Genomic DNA, 24,016 nt, shown 5'->3' on the forward strand with positions numbered 1-24,016 from the left:
GGTCAATCTTTTGTCAAACGCCGGAATTTCGTTTCCAACAAAAACAATTTCTTCGGAGACCATACAAAAGCAGAAGATTCCCTGACAAAGATAAAGCGGGCATGCAATCCAACCACTTCATTAGTGGAGGATGAATCATCACTAAAAGATTATTCCATTAACTACTGGAAGATGGTCCACTCAACCACTCAAAAAGATAAATCATTAACTAGTGGTTGAAAAGACCACCACTCACAAGGCCACAAATGACAGAAAAATTCACAAGATTTGAAGTCCTGATTTCAAATCCACCAAGAATTTTATATACACCAAGGCAGAAGAAAGATGAAGACGTAATTCAACCTATTCTTTTTTCTTTCAAAATAAACTTGCAATAGTTTTTTTTAATTGTGTTTTGTAATTCCGACTACTATAGGTAGTTAAGAAAGTACTTCCTCATCTACAAGAGGTTACTATGTTTTAATAAACTGTACGTTTGAATAAAAACCAAGGCTTATTGTCTATCTCATGTATTATTTTCAAATTAAACTATTTAACTATAAGGTAAAAACGAAATAGGGTTGTGTTAGGTGCTGTTGAAAGAATCTACGTTTGGAAGCATCTATTGCGGTTGTGGTTGGACTGTGCGGAGCAATATAAAAAATTCGGTGGATACAACCCGACGGCACTCCGGAGTAGTGATAAATTGTTCAATTTATTAAACGGAAGCATGATAGCCATTTAAAAATGATGAATCATCTGAAACATGATATTTATGCTCAAAATCTTGTGTAGCAGCATGTTTTTGAGCTATATGCCTTTCAGAATATGCTCGATAGGTATAACAATATCATGTACCATACTTATGAAAATTGAGGAAATGTTTAGAAAAATTTAAAAGATTAAGAAGCTCAAACAATTCGTTTGGAGGAATAGTTAGTTAAAAGAAAGTTATGTTGGGAGACGAGGAGATATTAATAGTTTGACCCAAGTAAATATGATTACTTGATTTGAAAATATTAAATTCTAACATTCTGGTTTTTCAATTTAAATGAGTTATAAAATTTTGATATTATTGTATTAATGTTTAAAAAAATATAATTTATATATATTAAAATATTAAAAATTATTGATTCCCATTATATTTAAATAAGATGAACTAGAAAATTAAACCAATGATGAACCTCAACTTCTCTCTTATATTAAAGAGGAGACAAGGTCCCGCTAGACATGCTTATTGGGTCAGTTCGGGGAACCGACTTGGAACCGAACCGAAAAAACCGAAACCGGAATTGGTTTATCCATACCGGTTCCAGAACCGGTTCAAAACCGTATTTAAATGGAGTGGACCGGTTTAATTAAAAAAAAATGGTCAAAGTAGGTTTCGGATCCGGTTCTGGAATCAAATCCGGAAATCCAAACTAAAACCGGATCCAGTTTTGGTTTGAATTTAAAAAAAATAATTAAAAATGAAAAAAAATACAAAATGCATATCCATTGGCCAAAAAAATAATAAAAAATGAAAAAAAATTGAAATATCCATTGGGCAACGGTTGCCCAGCGGAAATTTTTGAAATAATTGCAATTAGGCCCTTAATTTAGAGACCAAATTACAATTATTTTTAGAATAAAATTATAAATATTTTTTTCCATCCCTATAAATATGTGATTGTTTTTATAATGTTTACCCAACAATCTCATTCTATATTTCTTTGAACTCAATCACGAATTGTTAATATTTTCAACACAATTGCTATTTGTTATTATTCATTATAATATTTAATAAATATTTTTCAATGGCTCGTCTTCAAACCACAATTTAGATTTTGTTGAAAATTTTGAAGACTTCGAACTCAGTCACGAGGAAGAACATGTTGCGGAACTTCCCAACGAAGGTGGTGGGAATTTTCGATCATCATCATCCGTCGGAGGAAGCAACATTCTGACGAGCACGACGACAGGTCGAGCAAAGTGAAGCAAAATTTGGGATCACTTCAACATTGAAAAAATCCCGATACAAATGACTCTTTTGCTATGTGTAGAATTTGCAAAACTAGATATTCTTATAAAATAGGTGGTGGTTCTGGTGGTACCGGTACTTTGAAAAAATATTTAGTCAATGTACATAAGCTTGACCCTGATACTCTACAAGCATTCGGTAGGGAAACAACTCAACAATAAATTAATCTTTCATCCGGTAAAGTTTTCACGATTACAAAAGAAATATCTCGAAAAGCTACTGTTAAATTTGTTACGAAATGTTGTCAACCTTTTATAACAGTTGAACAGGAAGGCTTTGTTGAATTTACTAGTACTATTCAACCTAGTTTTCATAATATTTTTAGACACACACTTAAGAAATATTGTTTTGATATGTATAAGGAATATAAAGAAATACTAATATCACATCTTTCAAATATTTCTTGTAGAGTTAGTTTAACAACTGATATTTGGACTAATTTTAAATATGAATCTTATCTTGTTGTTACATGTCATTGGATAGATGAACTTGGACTATGCAAAAAAGAATTTTAGTGTTAGATCATTTAGAATCAACACACAACGCATACACTATAGGTAGATATGTATTAAATGTTGTTAAGATTTATGTGATACAAAATAAAATAATGTCGATCACATTAGATAATACTAGCACTAATACTCTTGCGATTAAATATCTTAAAGATTCATTAAAAACAATTTTAGATGGTAATTTACTTCCTATTAGATGCGCATATCATATTATCAATTTATGTTTTAAATGTGCATGTGATGAAAAACTAGCTATTGTAATAGAAAAATTCAAAGTATGCAAAAAATTATTACGTGAAAGAAGACATGAACGTAATTAGAAAGCACTAGTCGAAACAAATGGGATTAAATTTAAAAAATTTCCCCTTCCTGTTGAAACTAGATGGAATTCTTTATATCATTTGCTTCACACTTTGTTACGTTTTCAAGTTTTAGTTATTCCATATTACAATAATATTTTGGTAGAGTCTTTAATGTTGACCGATGATGATTGGATTATTTTGAATAAATATGTTTCTTTGTTAGAAATTTTTAAAGAAGCAACCGAAAAATTTTCTGGTATTAACTATTCTACTTCAACCATATTTCTACCTTTAATTTTCAATATGCTTTATAGATTTATTGAATTTCGTGGTGATGTTGTTATGCATGACGTCGTGGTATCAAATATGGAAACTAAAATTTTAAAATATTAAGAGAAAATCACAATTGTGCATGGTATAACAACATTACTTGATCCTAATCAAAGTCAAGGCGGGTTAAACATGTTTTTTGAATATTTGGATAAGAATATTGACGATCAAAAGAAGTCAATAATTCGTTCTTGTCAAGAATTTTTGACTTATATGCTAGTGAAAAATGTGAATCAAGTCGACAGTCGGAGGAAACACCGACAGAAAAAGACAAAATTGGAGCACTAAATTTTTTTCAAAGTTTGTTCAAAGGAAAATAAGTGACAACGACAAATTATAATGAGATTCAAATTTTTCTAAGCCAATAAATTGAGACTACGTAGAATTTTGATGTTCTAGATTGGTGGAAAGTAAATTCTCAACTGTATCCAGTGTTAGCGGCAATCGCAAGAGATGTCTAAGCTGTTCAAAGTTCAAGTGTTGCTTCTAAATCAGCATTTTCAGTGTGTGAAAGAATCATCAGTGAGCAAAGAACTAATTTAAATCCAGACACTTAGCATGTAACATGCCTACAAGATTGGTTTGCAGCAGAAAAAAAAAATAAATAAAACTGCTGGAGCGATTGGCGAATTTCAAAACTCAAGATCCGACGAAGATCCAGAGTATTCAAAATATATTTTAATAAATCGTGATGAATTTTATATATTCAATTCTAAAAATAAATGTTTAAGTTATTTTGTTATAGTTTTTTTTTTTATATAATCACAATTATTTGTAATCAAAATATTAAATAAAAAAATTGTCCATTAATATTAGTAATTTTATTATGCAAGGAGGAAGGTTTCAGACCCAATTTATTATAAAATTTGGTTATATTTTTTAAATTTCTAATATTTAATTTTTTATTTATAAAAAACCCTGTAGCTCGTATTAACCAATATGTTCTTCCTCTAAACAAAAGAAAAAAAGTTAACCTACATGTACTTTTTTTAAGTAAACTTGTAGGTAGATAGGAGCTCGAGAGAACCATCCAAAGAAAGAGATTTCATACGTTTAACTTTCCTTCAAAACATAAGATCAAAACAGTAAACAAGATAGGATCTCTGGATCTTTTTCGCATGTTTAGCCTCAGACAAAGAATACAATGTCCATTATCGCTGTACAACATCTTGCCACCTATATGAACCATGTCAAAAAAAAAAAAAAACGAAATATAATTCCCCCATTCCAAACAAAAGAGCATCGCCAGAAGAAGTAGGACAATAATTCCAATCATCAAACCATATGGAACTTTCTCATGACATACTCAACCTGAAACCAACATTCCATTGATCAGATGTATTGTAGTATAATCATTAATAAGTATGAGCTTTTGACCAAAAACTGAAAATCATCTTCTTGTAAATGATAGGACCAAGACAATAAAATACTTCGAATAACATTCATGACTACTTCTCTTTCAAGAACATGGCTAATGAAAAAAATTACTAAGAATAATCAAAGATCATTAAGTTGTCTTTTATTCCCTTTCTTTTATATCATCCATGTGTATTTTTTTCAGGTAAAATGTGATAAGAGAATCTAGACACGGTGTTCCATTTGTTTGGGTTATCAATCAAAGAAACATACATCTTTTACATGAAAAGGAATGCCCTTGAATGGATTCATCTGACAAGTTTAAGCAGATGACGCAGACTCAACCACAGAAATGCCATGACATTGACCTCCCTGCAATCAGAAAGAGTCCAACATACAAGTATTAGTAGTGCATCACTGCATCTCCACTATGTGAAACAATCAGGTCATCAACTCAAGCATCAAAATTATACGCTGTTTCTGACAGCAGAAACACTATGAAGGTCATCCAACCATCAAGTTCACATGAAGACGATGATTCAACGGAATTGTTTCACGTGTTTAATTGCGAGCATAATTCGAATGAGTTTAATCACACAAACAGATGCACGCTCATCTGGTGGCACACGTGGAAAAACACAAGGACATCGTTCAGGTCACCTCAGCACGTTTGCCTTTAGATTTGTGCAATAGGAATATTACTTGGTACGATAAACTAAGAAGAAGATGACAAACTAAGCTCATGTTGAAAATAATGGTTGTAAAAGAATGTGGCTGATCTACAACGATGGGCCCTAAAGGACAAAGTACTAGAAAGAAGATTCATGTATGTGAATCTACCTACAATGTTCAGTCATCAGTGGAGTCGTTTTGATGGCAATAATAGTGCAATTGTAGGAGTTTTTCAATTTAAATATAATAGTTCGCACATCTATCTCCATCCTCATTTTTGAATGCCTCACTTCTCATATCTGAACCCTAAAAAGTTCACCAGTACTATGACATACTAAGCTCCATCTAAAGCATCTATGTAATACAGCCAAGGTTGTAAATGGCGGGAGGCGGTGGCGAGGCGGTCAGTGACCGCCTACCGCCTCGGCCGCCCAGGCGGTGCCTAGGCAGTTGAGTTTTTTTAAGTAATTTTTTTATAGATAATCATGCAATATAATCATTTTTATATAAAATGTGCAATTAAATAATGTTTAAGCACAAAATATAATATCATCTAGATAATTTGCAATTAATAAAGATTCATCATCATATTAATGTTATTATGCTAACAAAGTAATATAATTATTTTTACAAAAAAACTAAGTTTAAATTTCAAAGTTTCAATCAATTATCCATCATTAGAACAAGTAGTAGACTAAACATAACTAATCTTCCAAATCATCTACATGCACCATCTACTACATCCATAATCCTCTCATCATTTTGACTACTGGCGGCAGTAGGCGGCGGCGGGCGGATTGTGTGTGGTGGTTGAGAGTTAAGAGTTGAGAATGAAAATCAAAAATAAAATAAAGAAAGTGAGGTGTATTAGGGTTTTAATATTTAAAATTAGTTGATTTTAACTAGATTTTTAAAATTGTTGACTAGGTTTTTAAAATTGTTGACAACCTAAAAATCTTGACTGCCTGCCTCGCTCGCCTCGAGCCGCCTCGCCCCACCTCGAGCCGCCTGCTCGCCGCCTCGACCCGCCTCTCCAACGCCGTATAGCTTGGGCCGCCTAAAACACCCGCTTCATGCATAAGCGGTGCGGTCGAGGACCGCCTACGCCTCGACCGCTATTTAGAACAGTGAATACAGCATCTTAGTCAATTTTAAAATGCACACTAGATTATGTAGTGTCTAATCAGAAGTTAAAAACTTTTAATCTAATATCAGTGCATGACTGAAATTGCAATTGAAGCTCACACCCATATGAAAGAAAAAGACATGAAAGTCAAAGCTGTCCGTCTACGCCTAGACCGCCATTTAGAACACTGAATACAGCATCTTAGTCCATTTTAAAATGCACACTAGATTATGTAGTGTCTAATCAGAAGTTAAAAACTTTTAATCTAATATCAGTGCATGATTGAAATTGCAATTGAAGCTCACAGCCATATGAAAGAAAAAGACATGGAAGTCAAAGCTGTCCTACCAACATAAGTTTATACTGAAAATAATAGTTGTTTATCCACTTCAACTGTCATTAGCAGACTGATAGTTAATTAGAACTTTGAACAGAATCTTTTATTCGCACGGTCGTTGTGAAATTAGTGGAATATTTTGTGGAAGATGGAAACTAAACACACAAACAGAGACAGAGAGAGACATCAACAGATGGAGCATCATACGTGTAATAGCCGAGCCCGGTGTACGGTACGATTTAAGTTTCGTTTGTTATTTGGGTTATGTGATTAGATGTTTAGAGTTGTGTTTTGGGCCATAGTATTATTGGTTATTATTGTTCTTGAGGTGTTAGTTGTTGTTGGTTGTTCGTTTCAGAGTTTCGGATCGATTTTAGTTGCGTTGGTTTTGTTCATTGCCGTAGCAAGAGTGCACCCGCGCTCTTAGAGGAGTGCCCCCGCGGTGTACTGTTCATGATTTTGGATTTGGGAGGCCGTAGCATCACCGCACCCGCGGTAGTGCAAGGACCGCACCCGCGGTGCTTACAGTGCCGCACCCGCGGTGTTCGTGGTTCAGGATTTTTGTGGTGTGCCGTGAGCTCAGCGCACCCGCGGCCCTTGTGTTGACGCACCCGCGGTGGAGGTATGGGCGAGTTATTTAGTACCTTTTTGATTGAGTTGACTTCATTTCTACCTTACCTTTCCTCCATTTTCGATTTCCCTCTCTTCTTCCAAGGGTTTTCTCCATTTTCTTTTGCTTCCTATCTTCGATTCGTGGATCTAGTTCGATTTTCGACTTGAGATCGAGGTTCTCCTTGGTGCTAGGAAGCTTAGGTAAGTTTTTGGTTGAGTTCTATCATGGTTTTTGGTAATGAGATGCTATAGGTTGATGTATTGGTTGGTTTGATGGATTATTTGACTTGTATTTTTGGATATAGAGTTGATTTTGGTATTATTTATGGATTATTGTTGTAGGTGGTGTACCAAGAGTATAGTTTGGAGGTGTTCTATTGGTTGTAAGTGGAATTTCATCCCTTTGCTCACATGATGTTACATGTATTGTATTTCAAAGGTTTCAAAGTGTTATTCCCTTCAATTGATCCATTGTTATGTATTGATTCCATTGATTATAGCGAGTCTAACAATTTTGAGCCCTAGAGAGAGAATTTTTTGAAAATGCTCTCTCCCTTGTGCACCCCGCTTTCTCGTTCGTCACCAATATTCCATCTTAATCCTTAGTCATTCTCCTTCGTCGATCGGTATTAGCGCTGGTCGGTACCGGAGCACGGCTGCCGGTTCAGCGCCGAGATGATTCCGAGCTATTCCAGGAATCGGCGGCATGATTTCTATGATCCAAAGATACGTATTTTTGAAGAAACGGTAAAGATTGAGTTTAAAACTTTCTCCCTGAGATTGGGTAATGTGGGTCGGTCGATTTGGTGGTCAGAGCGCACAAGGAAAACCAGCTACATGCTGGACTTCGAGTGTGATGAGGCGCGATGGATTAGTCAAAGATTCAGGGAGTACACTGATTCGTATCAGTCAGGCTCGGACTTTCGAAGGTTTAGAGGCAAGAATGCGGTTATCACGACACAGGTTTTTGATAATAAACGTGGAAGATTTATAGAGCTATCCAAGTACAATATTCATGGAAGAAGACAGTCTACGATTGTTCCTAGTGGTTTTAATTTAGAGGGGTGGATAAAGATTACAAATGCACTGGACAAGTTGATGGCAGGGAATTTCTACAAGGGGAATCCGAGTTTTAATCGTGTTCCAGGTGCAGAAAAATTGAAGCCGAAGCTTCATCAGCAACAGATGAATTTTCAGGGGAGGAATGTTAACTTGGAAACGACTAGAGTGCCGGAAGATTGCGATAAGGTGAGAACGAAGAAGAACTGGAATGAGGCAATCATAGTAACCAGAGATAGAGTTAATTCTTCTTGGGAATTAATCGAAAGAGTGCTTGGGAAAGAAACACAAAGGAAAATTGAGCTACTTCCTTTTCAAGCAAATAAAGCACTATGGTGGTCTTCCAATGCGGCTGAGTTCTCCTATTTCGTCAATTTGAAAAGAGGATTTTTTGATTACGGAGTGACCTTGGAATTCGAAGGCTGGTCTGAAGATGTTAACATGCAGGACCCGATGGAAAGATGCTGTAATAGCTGGATTTGGATTAGTGGGGTGCCTTGGGATCTATGGTTTCCTGCTACGTTCCAACTGATTCGTGAGCAATGCGGGGAATTGTTGGCTATCAGCGTTGACACTCTACATCTCAGGGTTCTCGGGGCAGCGAAGATAAAGGTGAAAGGTACTCAAGGAGGCTTTATTCATACTAAGATGAATATACCAATGGAAGGGAGGAACATAGGAATCAGTATTAGGGTGGAATCCTTTGACATCAATGGTTATGAGAAATACGAAAGGCAGACATACGCTCAAGTCTTAGTGAATGGGAAAAAAATGATGGCGGGATGGGGAAATAATAACATTTACAGGAATCTTCTTGCACAGGAGGTATTAAATAGCAAGCAGCCTAAAGGAAAAGCTATATTAGATGCAAAACAAGGACAAGAAAAATTCACGGAAGACATAAAGGTCAGAGATGAATCAGCAGGTTCAGGACAGAAGCTGGAAGTTACAAGTGGGTTCCATATATCAAAGGAAAAGACAAAAATTCCAGATAAAGCTCCATCTACAATGCAACATTCACAAGGGGGAAAAGTGACCACTATTTTGAGCAATATCGATCCAAAAGCTGCAACAAAATTCAGAGCAGGTTCTATTGAATCCATGAATAAGCAGCAGGAGGGTGGCCACGGTTCTTCGATCGATAATGAGAGGTTTAGCACTAAGATGAATAGATTTTGGAAAACGTACTGCAGAAGAGGAAAGATGGGTGATAAGGAGATGCAAGAGTCAATTGTGTCGGTGGGGAAGCCAGTGGTGGATATAAATATCGGGGGAGACCATCGGCCGAACTTGGATGATCATTTGGAAGATTTACAGGGAAATGATACTGATGTCCCAGAAGATGAAATGAAGGAAGCGGAAATTTATTACTCCGAATCAGAGAGTAACAGCTCACTCTACTATGAAGAATCTGTTGAAGCTGAAGAAGCTGAACCAGTAGACTTGGCGGGGTTTTTCTCATCGGAGGAAGGTAACAACTCAAAGCCTAATACACCAGAAAAATCGATGCCTAATGTGGGACAGGTACTTCATCGTATTCAAAATTCTAATCTATCTCATTCCTCTTCAGTTCAATCTGTTCTTCCTTCTTCATTTCCAGTTTTGGGTATTTCTAGTGGTTTTTTAGGAGGGGGGCTAAGCCGGGTTGATGGTAAGCCTGATTACGAGAGAGATGTACTACCAATGGCTGTGGTGGGGGAGGAAAATTGTGAAGGAAGGGTGGATACAGGAATTGAGTGTGATGAGCAGAGGATTAAAAGGGATAGCAGGCATTCTGTTAATTCTGAGGATGAGGAAAAAAGAATTCTTTGTGACTCAAACGACGATACAGGAAGTCAGTCGAGGGGTTTTAGCGTTAATTTATGAAGCTATTCTCGTGGAATATCAGAGGAGGTGGGGCAGTGAGAAGAAGACAGTTGGTCAAGACAGTTATTAGGCATGAAAAACCGGACATTGTGGTTCTTCTGGAAACAAAGCGTGAAATAATCGATAGGAAATTCGTTGCAAGCGTGTGGAAATCTAGATTTGTTGAATGGGTGTGTTTGCCATCGGTTGGAAGTTCAGGAGGCATTCTTGTGTTGTGGGATCCTCGCGAGATTATCGTCCTTAATAATTTGATTGGGGAGTTCTCTGTCTCAATTGAAATCAAACAAAATAAAGGGGTTACGTGGTGGTTTTCAGCAATTTATGGCCCAGTTACACCGACGCTTCGAGAGAACTTTTGGGATGAACTAGCGGGATTGAAAACGCTTTGTGGAAATAATTGGTGTTTAGGGGGTGATTTCAATGTGGTGAGGAATGTAGGGGAGAAATTGAATAGCCAATCAGTAACTACTAGTATGTCATGTTTCAATGCGTTGGTGGAAGAGTTGGAGCTCCATGATCCACCGTTAATCAATGGGAAGTTCACTTGGTCTAATTTCAGAGCGGTGCCAATTTGTTGTCGTCTGGATAGATTCTTTTTCTCAGGAGGTTGGAGTGATTTATTCTCTACGGTTAGACAAACAATGTTACCGAGAATCACATCGGATCACTGTCCTGTTTTACTGGATGATACCAAGCTGAAATGGGGACCTTCACCCTTTAGATTTGAAAATGCTTGGTTATCACATCGTCAATTTAAAGATCAAGTCAGAATGTGGTGGACGGATGGGGTATACCAGGGGTGGGAAGGGTATAAATTCATGCAAAAATTGAAACATACAAAAAAAAATATCGGTTTGGAATAAAGAAGTGTTTGGAGACGTGGGGGTCAAGTTCAATGAGTTGACCAACAAGATAGATCGGTTGGATGGGATTGAGACACGAGGTAGTTGGTCGGAAGATTTGAACCAGGAGAGGAAGGATTTGAGGTGTGAGTTGGAAACAGTAGCCTTTAAACAATTTCAGATCAGTAGCCAAAAAGCGAAAATTAAGTGGCTAAAGCAGGGGGATCAAAATTCGAAATTCTTCCACTCATTGCTCAATCACAGAAGGAGTAGATCTTTGATAGAGAAAGTGGAATTGGATGACGGAAGGGTGGTCACAGATGCAAAACAAATCGAACATGAAATCTTAGGGTTCTATGGGTATTTGTTTAGGGAATCGGATAGTGATGGATTTAGTGTTGAGGAGGTGGAAAGGGGTCTAGATGGTTTGGAGTGGTCCCCTTTACATCAAGTTGAGGCTGAGGAGCTGGAAAAATCTTTCGATGAGGACGAGATCAAACGAGCAGTTTTTCACAGTGATGGTTCAAAAGCACCAGGGCCGGATGGTTTTACGATGGCATTCTTTCAAAGTAACTGGGATACGGTGCGAGTGGATTTGTTGAAAGTTTTTGCGGAATTCTACAAAGATGGAATTGTTAATGGGATTACTAATGAGACTTACTTATGTCTTATTCCAAAGAAAAATGATGCGAGGAAGATAAATGATTTTAGACCGATAAGTTTGATTACGAGCTTGTATAAAATATTGGCAAAGGTACTAACGAACAGAATGAAAGGAATTTTGGGGAAAACGATCGCGGAAAATCAAAGTGCCTTTATTAAAGGAAGACATATATTGGATTGTTGCCTAATAGCTAATGAAATTGTGGAAGAATATCGTCGGAAAAAAAAGAAAGGTATGGTGCTGAAAATAGACTTGGAAAAGGCGTATGACAATGTCGATTGGAGGTTTCTGGATCTTGTTCTTCGAAGGAAAGGATTTGGGGAGAGATGGAGACGATGGATGAGGGGATGTGTGTCAAATGTATCTTTCTCAATCTTTATTAATGGGAAACCGTGTGGGAAAATCAAAGGGGGAAGAGGATTAAGACAAGGGGATCCGCTATCACCGTTTTTATTTAATCTAGTGGTTGATGGATTGGGGAGGATGGTGGACAAGGCAAGGAGGGAGAATTTAATTGAGGGATTCGAAGTTGGTAAGGAGAAGGTTGGTATATCGCATCTTCAATTTGCAGATGATACGTTGTTCTTCGGTAATTCAAAAAATGATTTGTTGGCTTTGGTAGAGATTATCAAACGATTTGGAAAATATTCTGGGTTGAAGATTAATTTAGGGAAAAGTGTGGTTTTGGGATTGAATTGTTCGGAAGAAGAAGTAGATGATTTGGCCTTGTCTAGTGGATGCAAAAAGGAGAATTGGCCTATCAAGTACTTAGGGTTGCCATTGGGGGGCAATCCAACCAACCTGGTCTTTTGGGAACCGGTTCTCACCAAGATGTCCAAGAAATTGGCTACTTGGAAAAAAGCTTTCTTATCAAGGGGTGGTCGGCTTATTTTGATTAAGAGCGTGCTTTGTGCGATGCCTTCTTATTTCATGTCATTGTTTAAAGTTCCGAAGAAGGTGGCTGCATTGATGGAGAAATTGATGAGGGATTTTTTGTGGGATGGTGGTGACGGCGAGAAACATTGTCATGTCGTCGGATGGAAGCAAGTGTGCAAACCTAAGGACAAAGGCGGATTAGGTTTGGGAGATATTTGCCTAAGAAATAAGGCCTTACTTGGGAAATGGTGGTGGAGAGGATCGATGGATAGTGGAAATTTGTGGAAGGCAATTATCAAGAGCATATACGGGACTCAGGATAATGGGTGGGATTTGGGGTTGGCGGTCAAAGTGACTTACAGAAGCCCTTGGAAGTGCATCTCTCGGTCTTATCAGTCTTTTCATCAACTTATTAGGCTAGTGCCTAGGCAGGGGAATAATATTCGCTTTTGGGAGGATGTTTGGGAGGGTGAGATTTCTTTCAAATTTAGATTCCCTTCTCTGTTTCGCATTTCAGTTGATACCAATAAGCTAATCAATCGATTCTTCCAGGTTGTTAGCGTTGGGAATTCTTCGTCAATAGTTTGGGATGTTAGATTTAGAAGAGATCTTAGTGAGAGGGAGTTCGAGGAATTTACTGAGTTGATGACTGTGTTACAGTGTGTTAGATTGCAGATGGGGGTAGAGGATTACAGAGTATGGTTGGGTGATTCCTCGGGGTTGTTTTCTGTCAGTTCCTTTTACAACTCGTTTTTTACTCACTCTAATTTCCATTCCTCTTGTATTTCTAATAATATCTGGAAAGTACAAGTCCCACAGAAGGTTAAGATGTTCTCGTGGATCGTGGCATTGGGTAAACTTCCTACGTGCGACTCGGTGCAGAAGAGGTGGAAGGAATGTGTATTGAAGCCGCAATGGTGTTGCTTATGCCGAAGTGATGAAGAGGACCAGGACCATTTACTCTTGCATTGTCCATTTTCTACTGTCATTTGGTCGAAAGTCTTAAAAGAGTTGGGCTTGCAATGGGTGGCTCCGAGACACGCTACGGACTTGTTCTACTCGGGTTCGGGGAGTCAAACCAAAAAAAAACCAGCGACTTCTGGCACCTTATTATACATTTCATATTTTGGTCCTTGTGGTTGGAAAGGAACAAAAGAATCTTCGAGGATGTTGAGGATTCCGTCGAGCAAGTATGGGAAAAAATAAAGATAAGGATTGCAGCGTGGGCTTCAAATTTGGAACAATATTCTCACCTAAGGGTTTCGGATTTAGTGAGAGACTGGAAATTCATTCTCGTTTGATATTGTATTGAGTTTTTATTGTTCTTGGGATAAAGAATTCATTGCTTAAGATGATTAGTTGCTAGGCTTTCTTATCGTTATTGTAATTTGGCGGTGGATTACTTATCCAAGCCTTTGTTGTAACATTGTTTTAATATAATATATTAATGTTTCCTATCAAAAAAAAAAAAAGATTCCATTGATTATCTATTGGAGGCATTGTATGTCTCATTTATTGAAAAAGGGAATACAAGAGAAAAGATATAGTTTCCAAAGTGATTGTTTAAATGCTATTGAGAATTCAAATGTTTTTATTGGATTGATTGAATCATAGTCAGAGCATTGCATGCAATTAGTTGATCAACAACCATAGGCTTTTATCCCTCACAGTTATCGATTTATATCGATGAGATATTTGCAACCACAGTCAGAGATACTATTGATATCAATCCAACCAGAGAAAAGAGAAATACCATCGTATTGCTATCTATTGCTATGTTATTGCTACAGTTATTGTTACAGTATTCATGTTTCAGAGTTGATGGTATTTATGATTTCAAGTCATGTTTTACAGAGTATACTATGTATCATTGCTATGTAGAGTTCCACTTGCTGAGTTTTTTATACTCATTTCAGTTATTTTCATGTGATGCAGATAAGAGCGACAGACCAGGACGTTGACTGTGGTCAGAGGTCATATGCATACGAAGATTGGAAGGATGATGTTTTTGTTATCATTTGGGACATGATCATAGGAATGATTGTTTTGCATTTTGTATATCATTTGAATGATCATGTATTTATTTTGTAAACATTTTATGAAATGTATTTTGAAACTCCTTCCATTTGAAAGAAAATTTTAAATTCCACTGTATTTTTATCGTTACGGGTCAGGGTGTCACATTTAGTGGTATCAGAGCGGTGTTCTTCGGACCAATGCATATGACTTCGTCTACTTTCAACTGTCCGGGTATGTTTTCTTTGCATCTATTTATTCATTGTTATCTATTGATTGGTGTCTTGTGAGCAATTGTAGAGTATGCCACCTAAGAGGAAAGCAGCAGAGAGTGAGGATAGTTCTTCTTCTAGAGTTGTCGATGAGTTCGGCAAGTTGCTTAAGGAGCAGGCCAAGGTCCATAGTGAGCAGATTCAGCAGCTGCTTCGATTGCAAGGAACAGGACAGGGTAGAGGCCAAGGTAGAGTTCCAGTTGCTCAGGCTGTTGGCACTGATGCCGTCTTTTCTGCTTTCAAGAGAATGGATCCACCGGAATTCGCAGGTAGCACCGATCCTTTAGTTGCTGTCGAGTGGGTCAAGGCTTTAGAGGCGATCTTCGATCACCTCCAGTACGAGGACAAAGACAGGATCAGCTGTGCCGTTTTCATGTTGGTTAAGGCTGCCCGCATTTGGTGGAATGCGACGAAAGTTGGAGTTGATGTTGCGACATTGAAGTGGTCAGAGTTCACAGACTTGTTCTATGACAAGTATTTTCCCGACGCACTTCGAACGAGGAAGGTTACGGATTTCTTGGAGCTTCGACAGGGGAGCTTGGATGTCGGTCAGTATATTCTCAAGTTTGAGGAGGGTTGCTTGTTTGCTCCTTACATTGCTTCCAATGACAAAGACAAAGGCGCTCATTTCATTCGAGGCCTTAGAGCTGAGATTCGTCGTGATATCAACATGTCCAAGGCCGTGACTTTCAAGGAGATCGTGTCCAAAGCTTTGTTGGCCGAGCAAGACGAGAAGGACATCACTAGAGAGAGGCAGGAGAGGCACCAAGCTGTTGCTCAGAGAGGCCAAGGCTCGAATCAGAGGGGCAGGGATCGTTTCAAGGGCAAGGGCAAGATGGAGTCGAGTCCTAGACCACCGTCAGTTCCAGTTGATCCCGAGAAGCCACTGTGTCCTAAGTGTGGCAAGCATCATCGAGGAGAGTGCAGATTTGGCACTCATTCTTGCTATCGTTGTGGCACGGCAGGCCACGTTGCTAGAGATTGTCCACGAGGAGCTAGCCAAGGGAAGGTGCAGGGTCGTATCTTTACGATGACCAAGGAAGGTATTAATCATGATTCTTCATTGATCTCTAGTACTATTTTGATTTCAGGCAGAGTAGCTACGACTTTGATAGATACTGGTGCTACTCATTCTTTTATGTCTGAATTGTTTTTGAGATCTTTGGGTATAGTTCCTTCTGTTCTTCCCCTCCAGCTTAGTGTTGTTTTGCCTTCGGGGGACGTGTTGTGCCCGACATCGATTGTGTTTGCGTGCCCTGTTCGTATTGAGGAGCGAGTTGTCTTCGCTGATTTGATTGTTATCCCTATGGTTGGCTTTGATGTTATTCTTGGCATGGATTGGCTTTCGACTTACCGTGCAGTTATCGATTGTGTTGCTAAGAAGGTGACTTTTGCAGATGATGGCCAGGGAGGAGTTCTCGCCAGCACAGGTACTTCGCTGGTCCTTCCTTTTATTTCTTGTCTTGAGGCTGAGAAGTTGATGTGTAGAGGTTGTGATGTGTTTATGGCTTCTATTGTGGATGTGGATAGACTGATTAAGTTGAATATTGATGATATCGATGTTGTGAGGGAGTTTGCTGATGTGTTTGAGGATGATGTTCCGGGTTTGCCGCCGGATAGGGATGTTGAGTTTTCGATCGATTTAGCTCCAGGTACGGTTTCTATTTCTAAGGCTCCGTACAGGATGGCCCCTACCGAGATGAAGGAGTTGAAGGCGCAATTGCAGGATCTAGTGGACAAGGGTTTCATTCGACCGAGTTCTTCGCCTTGGGGAGCTCCGGTCCTTTTTGTCAAGAAGAAGGATGGTTCTTTGCGTCTGTGTATCGACTACAGAGAGCTCAACAAAGTGACTGTCAAGAACAAGTATCCGTTGCCACGGATTGACGACCTATTTGACCAGCTCCATGGTGCCACTGTCTTTTCGAAGATTGATCTTCGGTCTGGCTACTATCAGTTGAAGGTTAGGGAGTCCGATATCCCTAAGACAGCGTTCCGGACCAGGTACGATCACTATGAGTTTATGGTTATGTCTTTTGGTCTGACCAATGCCCCTTCAGTCTTTATGGATCTGATGAACCGTGTGTTCAAGCCTTATCTGGATAGCTTCGTCATTGTCTTTATCGACAATATCTTGATCTATTCCAAGACCAGAGAGCTTCATGCAGAGCATCTCAGAGTGGTTCTTCAGTTGTTGCGAGAGAAGAGGCTGTTTGCCAAGCTGAAGAAGTGTGAGTTTTGGCTGGATCAGATTTCTTTCCTAGGCCATGTTGTTTCGAGGGATGGCATTGCTGTTGATCCATTGAAGATAGAGGCGATTCAGAATTGGCCTATTCCTTCTACTGTTTCAGAGGTACGCAGTTTCCTTGGTTTGGCGGGTTATTATCGTCGTTTCATTTCAGATTTTTCCAAGATTGCCCTGCCATTGTCCAATCTGACGAGGAAGACTGTGAAGTTCGAGTGGTCCATCGATTGCCAGAGTGCATTCCAAGAGCTGAAGGATAGATTGACGACAGCTCCTGTTCTTTCATTGCCCAGTGGTTCTGAGGATTTTGTTGTCTATACCGATGCGTCGAAGAGAGGCCTTGGTGCAGTGTTGATGCAGCGAGGTAAGGTCATTGCCTATGCTTCTCGCCAGTTGAAGGATTACGAGAGGAATTATCCGACGCACGATTTGGAACTAGCAGCTGTGGTTTTCGCCCTGAAGATTTGGAGACATTACTTGTATGGCGAAAAGTGTGAGATCTTCACAGACCACAAGAGTTTGAAGTATCTGTTCTCTCAGAAAGAGCTCAATATGCGACAGAGGAGGTGGTTAGAGCTTGTCAAAGATTATGATGTGACTATCAGTTACCACCCAGGGAAGGCGAACGTTGTGGCAGATGCGTTGAGTCGCAAATCGAGTGCTTCTTTGAGTTCTTTGATTCAGAGGCCATTGTTGATGGATTTGCAGCGAGAGGATATTTCTTTGGTAGTTCCGGGAACCATTGCTCGCCTTTCAGCGTTGGTCATTCGGACTACTTTGACGGACAGGATCCGTAGAGAGCAGGCGACTGATTTGCAGTTGTCAGAGTTGAGAGCTAGAGCTGAAGAGAGGGGTAACTCAGAGTTTGGTTCGAATGGTGATGGTTTGGTGACTTTCAGAGGCCGTATTTGTGTTCCTATTGGCGATGATATTCGACGAGACATTCTGACAGAGGCTCATACCGCGCCATATTCGATTCATCCAGGCAGTACGAAGATGTATCAGGATCTTCGTCGACTCTACTGGTGGCCAGGTATGAAGAAAGATATTGCTTTGTTTATTTCTCAGTGCCTTACTTGTCAGCAGGTGAAGATTGAGCATCAGAGACCTGCTGGGACATTGCTATCTTTGCCGATTCCTCAGTGGAAGTGGGAGCACATTACGATGGATTTCGTGACTGGTCTTCCCAGAGTGCAGAAACGTTATAATTCCATTTGGGTCATTGTTGATCGGTTGACCAAGTCAGCGCACTTTCTCCCAGTCAAGACGACGTACTCCATGAATCAGTATGCCGAGGATTATATTGCAGAGATTGTTAGACTTCATGGTGTCCCTGTGTCGATCGTGTCTGATCGTGATCCTAGATTTACCTCCGAGTTTTGGAAGAGTCTGCACAGAGCTATGGGATCACGGTTAGCGTTCAGTACAGCTTATCACCCTCAGAGCGACGGTCAGTCAGAGAGAGTCATTCAGATTCTTGAGGATATGCTCAGAGCTTGTACTATTGATTATTCTGGTAGCTGGGATTCTAAATTGCCACTTGTGGAGTTCACGTACAACAATAGCTACCAGGCGACGATTGGCATGGCACCGTATGAGGCACTTTATGGCAGGAAGTGCAGATCGCCCTTGTATTGGGATGAGGTTGGTGAGAGGAAGATGTTGGGACCAGAATTGGTCCAGCAGACGGCCGATGTTGTTGCTGTGATCAGAAAGAGGATGAAGACTGCGCAATCGAGACAGAAGAGCTATGCAGATGTTCGTCGTAGGCCTTTGCAGTTCGAGGTTGGCGATCACGTGTTTCTGAAGATTGCACCTCTCAAGGGTGTGGTGAGATTTGGCAAGAAGGGCAAGTTGAGTCCGAGGTTTATTGGTCCATTTGAGATTTTGGACAGAGTTGGTGATCGAGCCTACAGATTAGCCCTACCGCCTGATCTTGACAGAGTTCACAATGTGTTTCATGTATCGATGCTCAGGAAGTATGTTGCGAATCCTTCCCATGTTCTTCACCACGAACCATTGGACTTGACGCCGAGTTTGACGTACCAAGAGATTCCGATTCAGATTCTGGATCGCACAGTTAGAGTTTTGAGGAACAAAGAGATCGGCATTGTTAAAGTCCTTTGGAGGAACCATTTGATCGAAGAGGCTACGTGGGAACCAGAGGATGAGATGAGAGAGAAGTATCCTGAGTTGTTCGTGCAGTGACGTCAATTTCGCGGACGAAATTCCTCTAAGGAGGGGAGATTGTAATAGCCAAGCCCGGTGTACGGTACGATTTAAGTTTCGTTTGTTATTTGGGTTATGTGATTAGATGTTTAGAGTTGTGTTTTGGGCCATAGTATTATTGGTTATTATTGTTCTTGAGGTGTTAGTTGTTGTTGGTTGTTCGTTTCAGAGTTTCGGATCGATTTTAGTTGCGTTGGTTTTGTTCATTGCCGTAGCAAGAGTGCACCCGCGCTCTTAGAGGAGTGCCCCCGCGGTGTACTGTTCATGATTTTGGATTTGAGAGGCCGTAGCATCACCGCACCCGCGGTAGTGCAAGGACCGCACCCGCGGTGCTTACAGTGCCGCACCCGCGGTAGTGCAAGGACCGCACCCGCGGTGTGCACCGCACCCGCGGTGCTTACAGTGCCGCACCCGCGGTGTTCGTGGTTCAGGATTTTTGTGGTGTGCCGTGAGCTCAGCGCACCCGCGGCCCTTGTGTTGACGCACCCGCGGTGGAGGTATGGGCGAGTTATTTAGTACCTTTTTGATTGAGTTGACTTCATTTCTACCTTACCTTTCCTCCATTTTCGATTTCCCTCTCTTCTTCCAAAGGTTTTCTCCATTTTCTTTTGCTTCCTATCTTCGATTCGTGGATCTAGTTCGATTTTCGACTTGAGATCGAGGTTCTCCTTGGTGCTAGGAAGCTTAGGTAAGTTTTTGGTTGAGTTCTATCATGGTTTTTGGTAATGAGATGCTATAGGTTGATGTATTGGTTGGTTTAATGGATTATTTGACTTGTATTTTTGGATATAGAGTTGATTTTGGTATTATTTATGGATTATTGTTGTAGGTGGTGTACCAAGAGTATAGTTTGGAGGTGTTCTATTGGTTGTAAGTGGAATTTCATCCCTTTGCTCACATGATGTTATATGTATTGTATTTCAAAGGTTTCAAAGTGTTATTCCCTTCAATTGATCCATTGTTATATATTGATTCCATTGATTATCTATTGGAGGCATTGTATGTCTCATTTATTGAAAAAGGGAATACAAGAGAAAAGATATAGTTTCCAAAATGATTGTTTAAATGCTATTGAGAATTCAAATGTTTTTATTGGATTGATTGAATCATAGTCAGAGCATTGCATGCAATTAGTTGATCAACAACCATAGGCTTTTATCCCTCACAGTTATCGATATATATCGATGGGATATTTGCAACCACAGTCAGAGATACTATTGATATCAATCCAACCAGAGAAAAGAGAAATATCATCGTATTGCTATCTATTGCTATTTTATTGCTACAGTTATTGCTACAGTATTCATGTTTCAGAGTTGATGGTATTTATGATTTCAAGTCATGTTTTACAGAGTATACTATGTATCATTGCTATGTAGAGTTCCACTTGCTGAGTTTTTTATACTCATTTCAGTTATTTTCATGTGATGCAGATAAGAGCGACAGACCAGGACGTTGACTGTGGTCAGAGGTCATATGCATACGAAGATTGGAAGGATGATGTTTTTGTTATCATTTGGGACATGATCATAGGAATGATTGTTTTGCATTTTGTATATCATTTGAATGATCATGTATTTATTTTGTAAACATTTTATGAAATGTATTTTGAAACTCCTTCCATTTGAAAGAAAATTTTAAATTCCGCTGTATTTTTATCGTTACGGGTCAGGGTGTCACAATACGACAACAAATAAAAACACTGCCAACAACTAAGAATAACTCAGGCAACGCCTCTATCACCCCCCAGACACACCTGCTCTCCACCTAACTTTCCCCAGCATATCATCTTGTTGTTTTCAGATCCTCCTCCCTTTTTCTATTGTGAACTAATCCACATTAGATTCTTCTTTATGTTCTCAACCATCTTACACCGTGGTTAGAGTATGTACACTGTTTGAAATTTAATCACAAGAGAGTTTCTTCTAGCTCATTATCCACAATGGAACGAAGGTTACCACAAAATCCAAGACTTGGAGTCTAATGCAATAACTAGTTATGATAGAGCTTAATAGGGCTAGTTTTGACCAGCATCCCCAAAATCAACCGATTTAATCTAGGTCTAAATAGGGGAGCTATGTATTAGACATACAAATTCATCTCACCTATTTAATTTTCACAGCATCAATTGCATCTAGTTGTAATAACTGGAGAATATTTCCACCGTACAGTAGGCTGTGGCACATCACTGCAAGTACAATGTTCTCTTATTTTGAGCCCATCCATCTTGGATGATAAAAATTATCGCTTCAATATCTCTCTTCTTCTATAGAAAACAAATCGATAGAATTAACACTCTACTGTGGGAGTCCACAAACTTGATCCACATTTTCAAGACCAACAAGATTTAGAAACAAAAAGTTCAGATAGTGCTTAACTTCCTAACATTCACTTATGTGTTCTTGGGCTATTGTGTGTTTAAACAAGATTAAACAGAGTGACAAGACCATACCCCACATAAGTAACTCTCATCTTTTCCATCCTCAAAAAGAGACGAGTAATATGCAGGATCATATATCGAGCCCCCAATAGCATCATCAGAACCAGAAGGACGTCTAACAACTGAAGGAGTTGGAGGACTGAGAAAATTATTTCTCAAATCAGAGTCTGTATCTCGTAAATTTGAGTTGTCTATGTAGGAAACACCAAGTCTGTACATCTGTAGCCATAACAACGAAGATGATAACCTTACAGAAAAGCCAATGATTTGCATTGTAAGGGTGAGCTTCACAGAAAAGGTAACAAAGGTTCCAAATGTCTCAGATGGCATGCGCCTGCACCAACATATATAAATCTAATAAAGCTCGAATGGATAAGATAATTGACAAAGTAGGTTAATAGGATGGCTCTATTAGAAAACAAAGGCATCCAGTGTATGCAATACAGGTATTGGTTGTGAGGCACTACCCACCACTTTCACGGAATGAGTAGCACCTCTAAACATATCATGTTATGACATGACTGCTGTGATATATACATCAATGGCAAGCTATGGCAATAGTTATGGGGATACTCGGTCAGGAATTAAAAAATCTTTCAAACATATGTAGCAACATTTTGGCACCCACAAGTTTGTGAACGATAATCACAGGGTACCACTGCATAACTAGATTATGCAAATATAATAAAGTTGATATGAAACCATGAATGGATCCTAAAGTCGCACGAATGGAAGCGAAATAGCTTTCAGAAAATTTCTCTGAAGAAACAAAATGCTAAATACGGGGGGCAAGTAGAATACAATTATCGATAAACAATTTTCACAATAAGCCCCCCGGTTAATATGAAGAATCAACTTTTGAACTCACAACCCAGTAATATGAATAGCGTCCTAGATAAAAGAACAAGAAAACAACTCCAATTTATAAAATTCCTATAGCTCCATAAACACGGGAAACTGAAATTAGTATCTGACATTACAAGTAAAAAGCCATTTGCAGCACCGATACCCAAAACGTTTGGCAGTTAACCTTGATAAATAGAAGACAATCTGATGGACATTGTAAACTCGTATCAGCATGACCTATAATCCAAGCATTTTGTTCTTAGTCACGGGCTTGGATCTTAAACTATAATTCTGAAAAATAACCATCACACGTTCAACAAAACCAATGCTAAAAAACACGCTAAAATACACCAATGATCATGCTCATCAGCTCACGTACTGAACCAACTCACATCAGCGGACATTATGGCATCATGGTTCAAAGCTTATATGTTAATCTTTATGCGGTCATAATGGTGGAACAACAAGAGCCAATATTTAAGCACGATGATTATGAACCAACATAGTGCAGATATTCCGAGACTCGTTCTACAACAGAATGTGAAAGCAAGATAACTAAAAAGAAAAACAAGTAAATAAAAGAAAGAATGAAAAAAAAAATGTATGGGTGGAAGTACCAGATATCGCGAGAGAAGAGAATGAACCAAAAAACATCAAGAAATATGGAGCAGAAAAGGAGGACAGCGTACGTCCTAGCGAGGCTCTGGCTGCTGCTCTCAATGGCAAAGAGCGCGAACAAAGAAACCCCCAAATTCACAAGCAGCACGGCGTTGAAGAACGCTCCAAGCGATCCAATCAATGCGCACCCAATCTGAGCGTAGATGAGTTTCACTGCCATAGACTGAATCCTGTCATAGTCTTGAATCCACGGCTCGATATCTGTCCACCTCAACACACATCCATTACAGCCCATCATTTATATAATTACTAATCCATTCAATTCCAAATCACAGACAAATGCGCATAGAATTCTGTAGCTACAAGTGCAATTGAAGGGAGTATTAATCATCGCAGCCCACGTTCCAATAAAAAAAACCCGTCATTTTATCTATACCGGAAGCTGCTTGAATTTGAATAGAACACCTCCTCTTGTGCTTCTGCTTGTGCTTCGTGAATTAAGTATTGTGTAATATTATTGCCTTTTTCCTGATTGAAATGAAGAGAGCATGGCAGTTAGGGTTTTTAACATTTATTACTGTTTTTCATTCCCCTAAAAACAAACAAAGAGAGACGACTTGCAAAATTTAACAGTATCGATGATTTTGGGAATTTTTATCAGAATATTTTATTTTTAAATATTTTTTTATCAACATGTTATAATATTTCTATTGCCGAATATTTCTATTACAAGTTTTTGTGAATGACAAATATCATCATTGAATTGTTTTAGTGTTAGCTACTCTTTAATTATAATTTCA

At 39.1% G+C, this 24,016-nt stretch overlaps 1 protein-coding gene and 1 long non-coding RNA gene across 5 annotated transcripts; one reads left to right on the forward strand and one right to left on the reverse strand.

Annotated features, from left to right (window-relative positions):
* Window positions 1–4,166: 4,166 nt before the first annotated feature.
* On the reverse strand, window positions 4,167–23,825 carry LOC140841285 (uncharacterized). Of its 4 annotated transcripts, none has more exons than XM_073208585.1 (5): window positions 23,288–23,825; window positions 22,000–22,086; window positions 21,765–21,891; window positions 4,773–4,871; window positions 4,167–4,454 (listed from the first exon to the last, which is right to left on the reverse strand). In XM_073208585.1, the coding sequence occupies exons 1-4, from the start codon at window positions 23,512–23,514 to the stop codon at window positions 4,821–4,823; spliced, it is 492 nt and encodes a 163-aa protein (XP_073064686.1). In that variant the 5' UTR covers window positions 23,515–23,825; the 3' UTR covers window positions 4,167–4,454; window positions 4,773–4,820. The 4 variants fall into 4 exon arrangements, with proteins under 4 accessions (XP_073064686.1, XP_073064685.1, XP_073064684.1 ...); XM_073208584.1 differs by having other exon boundaries at window positions 23,216–23,825; XM_073208583.1 differs by having other exon boundaries at window positions 21,765–22,086.
* On the forward strand, window positions 4,878–6,841 carry LOC140841287 (uncharacterized). Its single transcript, XR_012120115.1, has 2 exons — window positions 4,878–5,546; window positions 6,503–6,841. It is a non-coding gene; the product is annotated as an uncharacterized lncRNA (long non-coding RNA).
* Window positions 23,826–24,016: the final 191 nt, after the last annotated feature.

This window comes from Primulina eburnea, chromosome 9, assembly GCF_022965805.1.
Source record: "Primulina eburnea isolate SZY01 chromosome 9, ASM2296580v1, whole genome shotgun sequence".
NCBI lineage: Eukaryota > Viridiplantae > Streptophyta > Magnoliopsida > Lamiales > Gesneriaceae > Primulina > Primulina eburnea.

What these genes read in the sequence shown, in the direction of transcription:
- LOC140841285 (XM_073208582.1), bottom strand. Translation starts at nt 23,514, where the DNA reads ATGATGGGCTGTAATGGATGTGTGTTGAGGTGGACAGATATCGAGCCG. An exon ending in CTCTTCTCTCGCGATATCTG is followed by an intron (nt 22,087 to 23,215) that starts GTACTTCCACCC and finishes ATGTTGGTGCAG; the next exon opens with GCGCATGCCATCTGAGACAT. An exon ending in ATGAGAGTTACTTATGTGGG is followed by an intron (nt 4,872 to 21,764) that starts GTATGGTCTTGT and finishes TTCTGATTGCAG; the next exon opens with GGAGGTCAATGTCATGGCAT.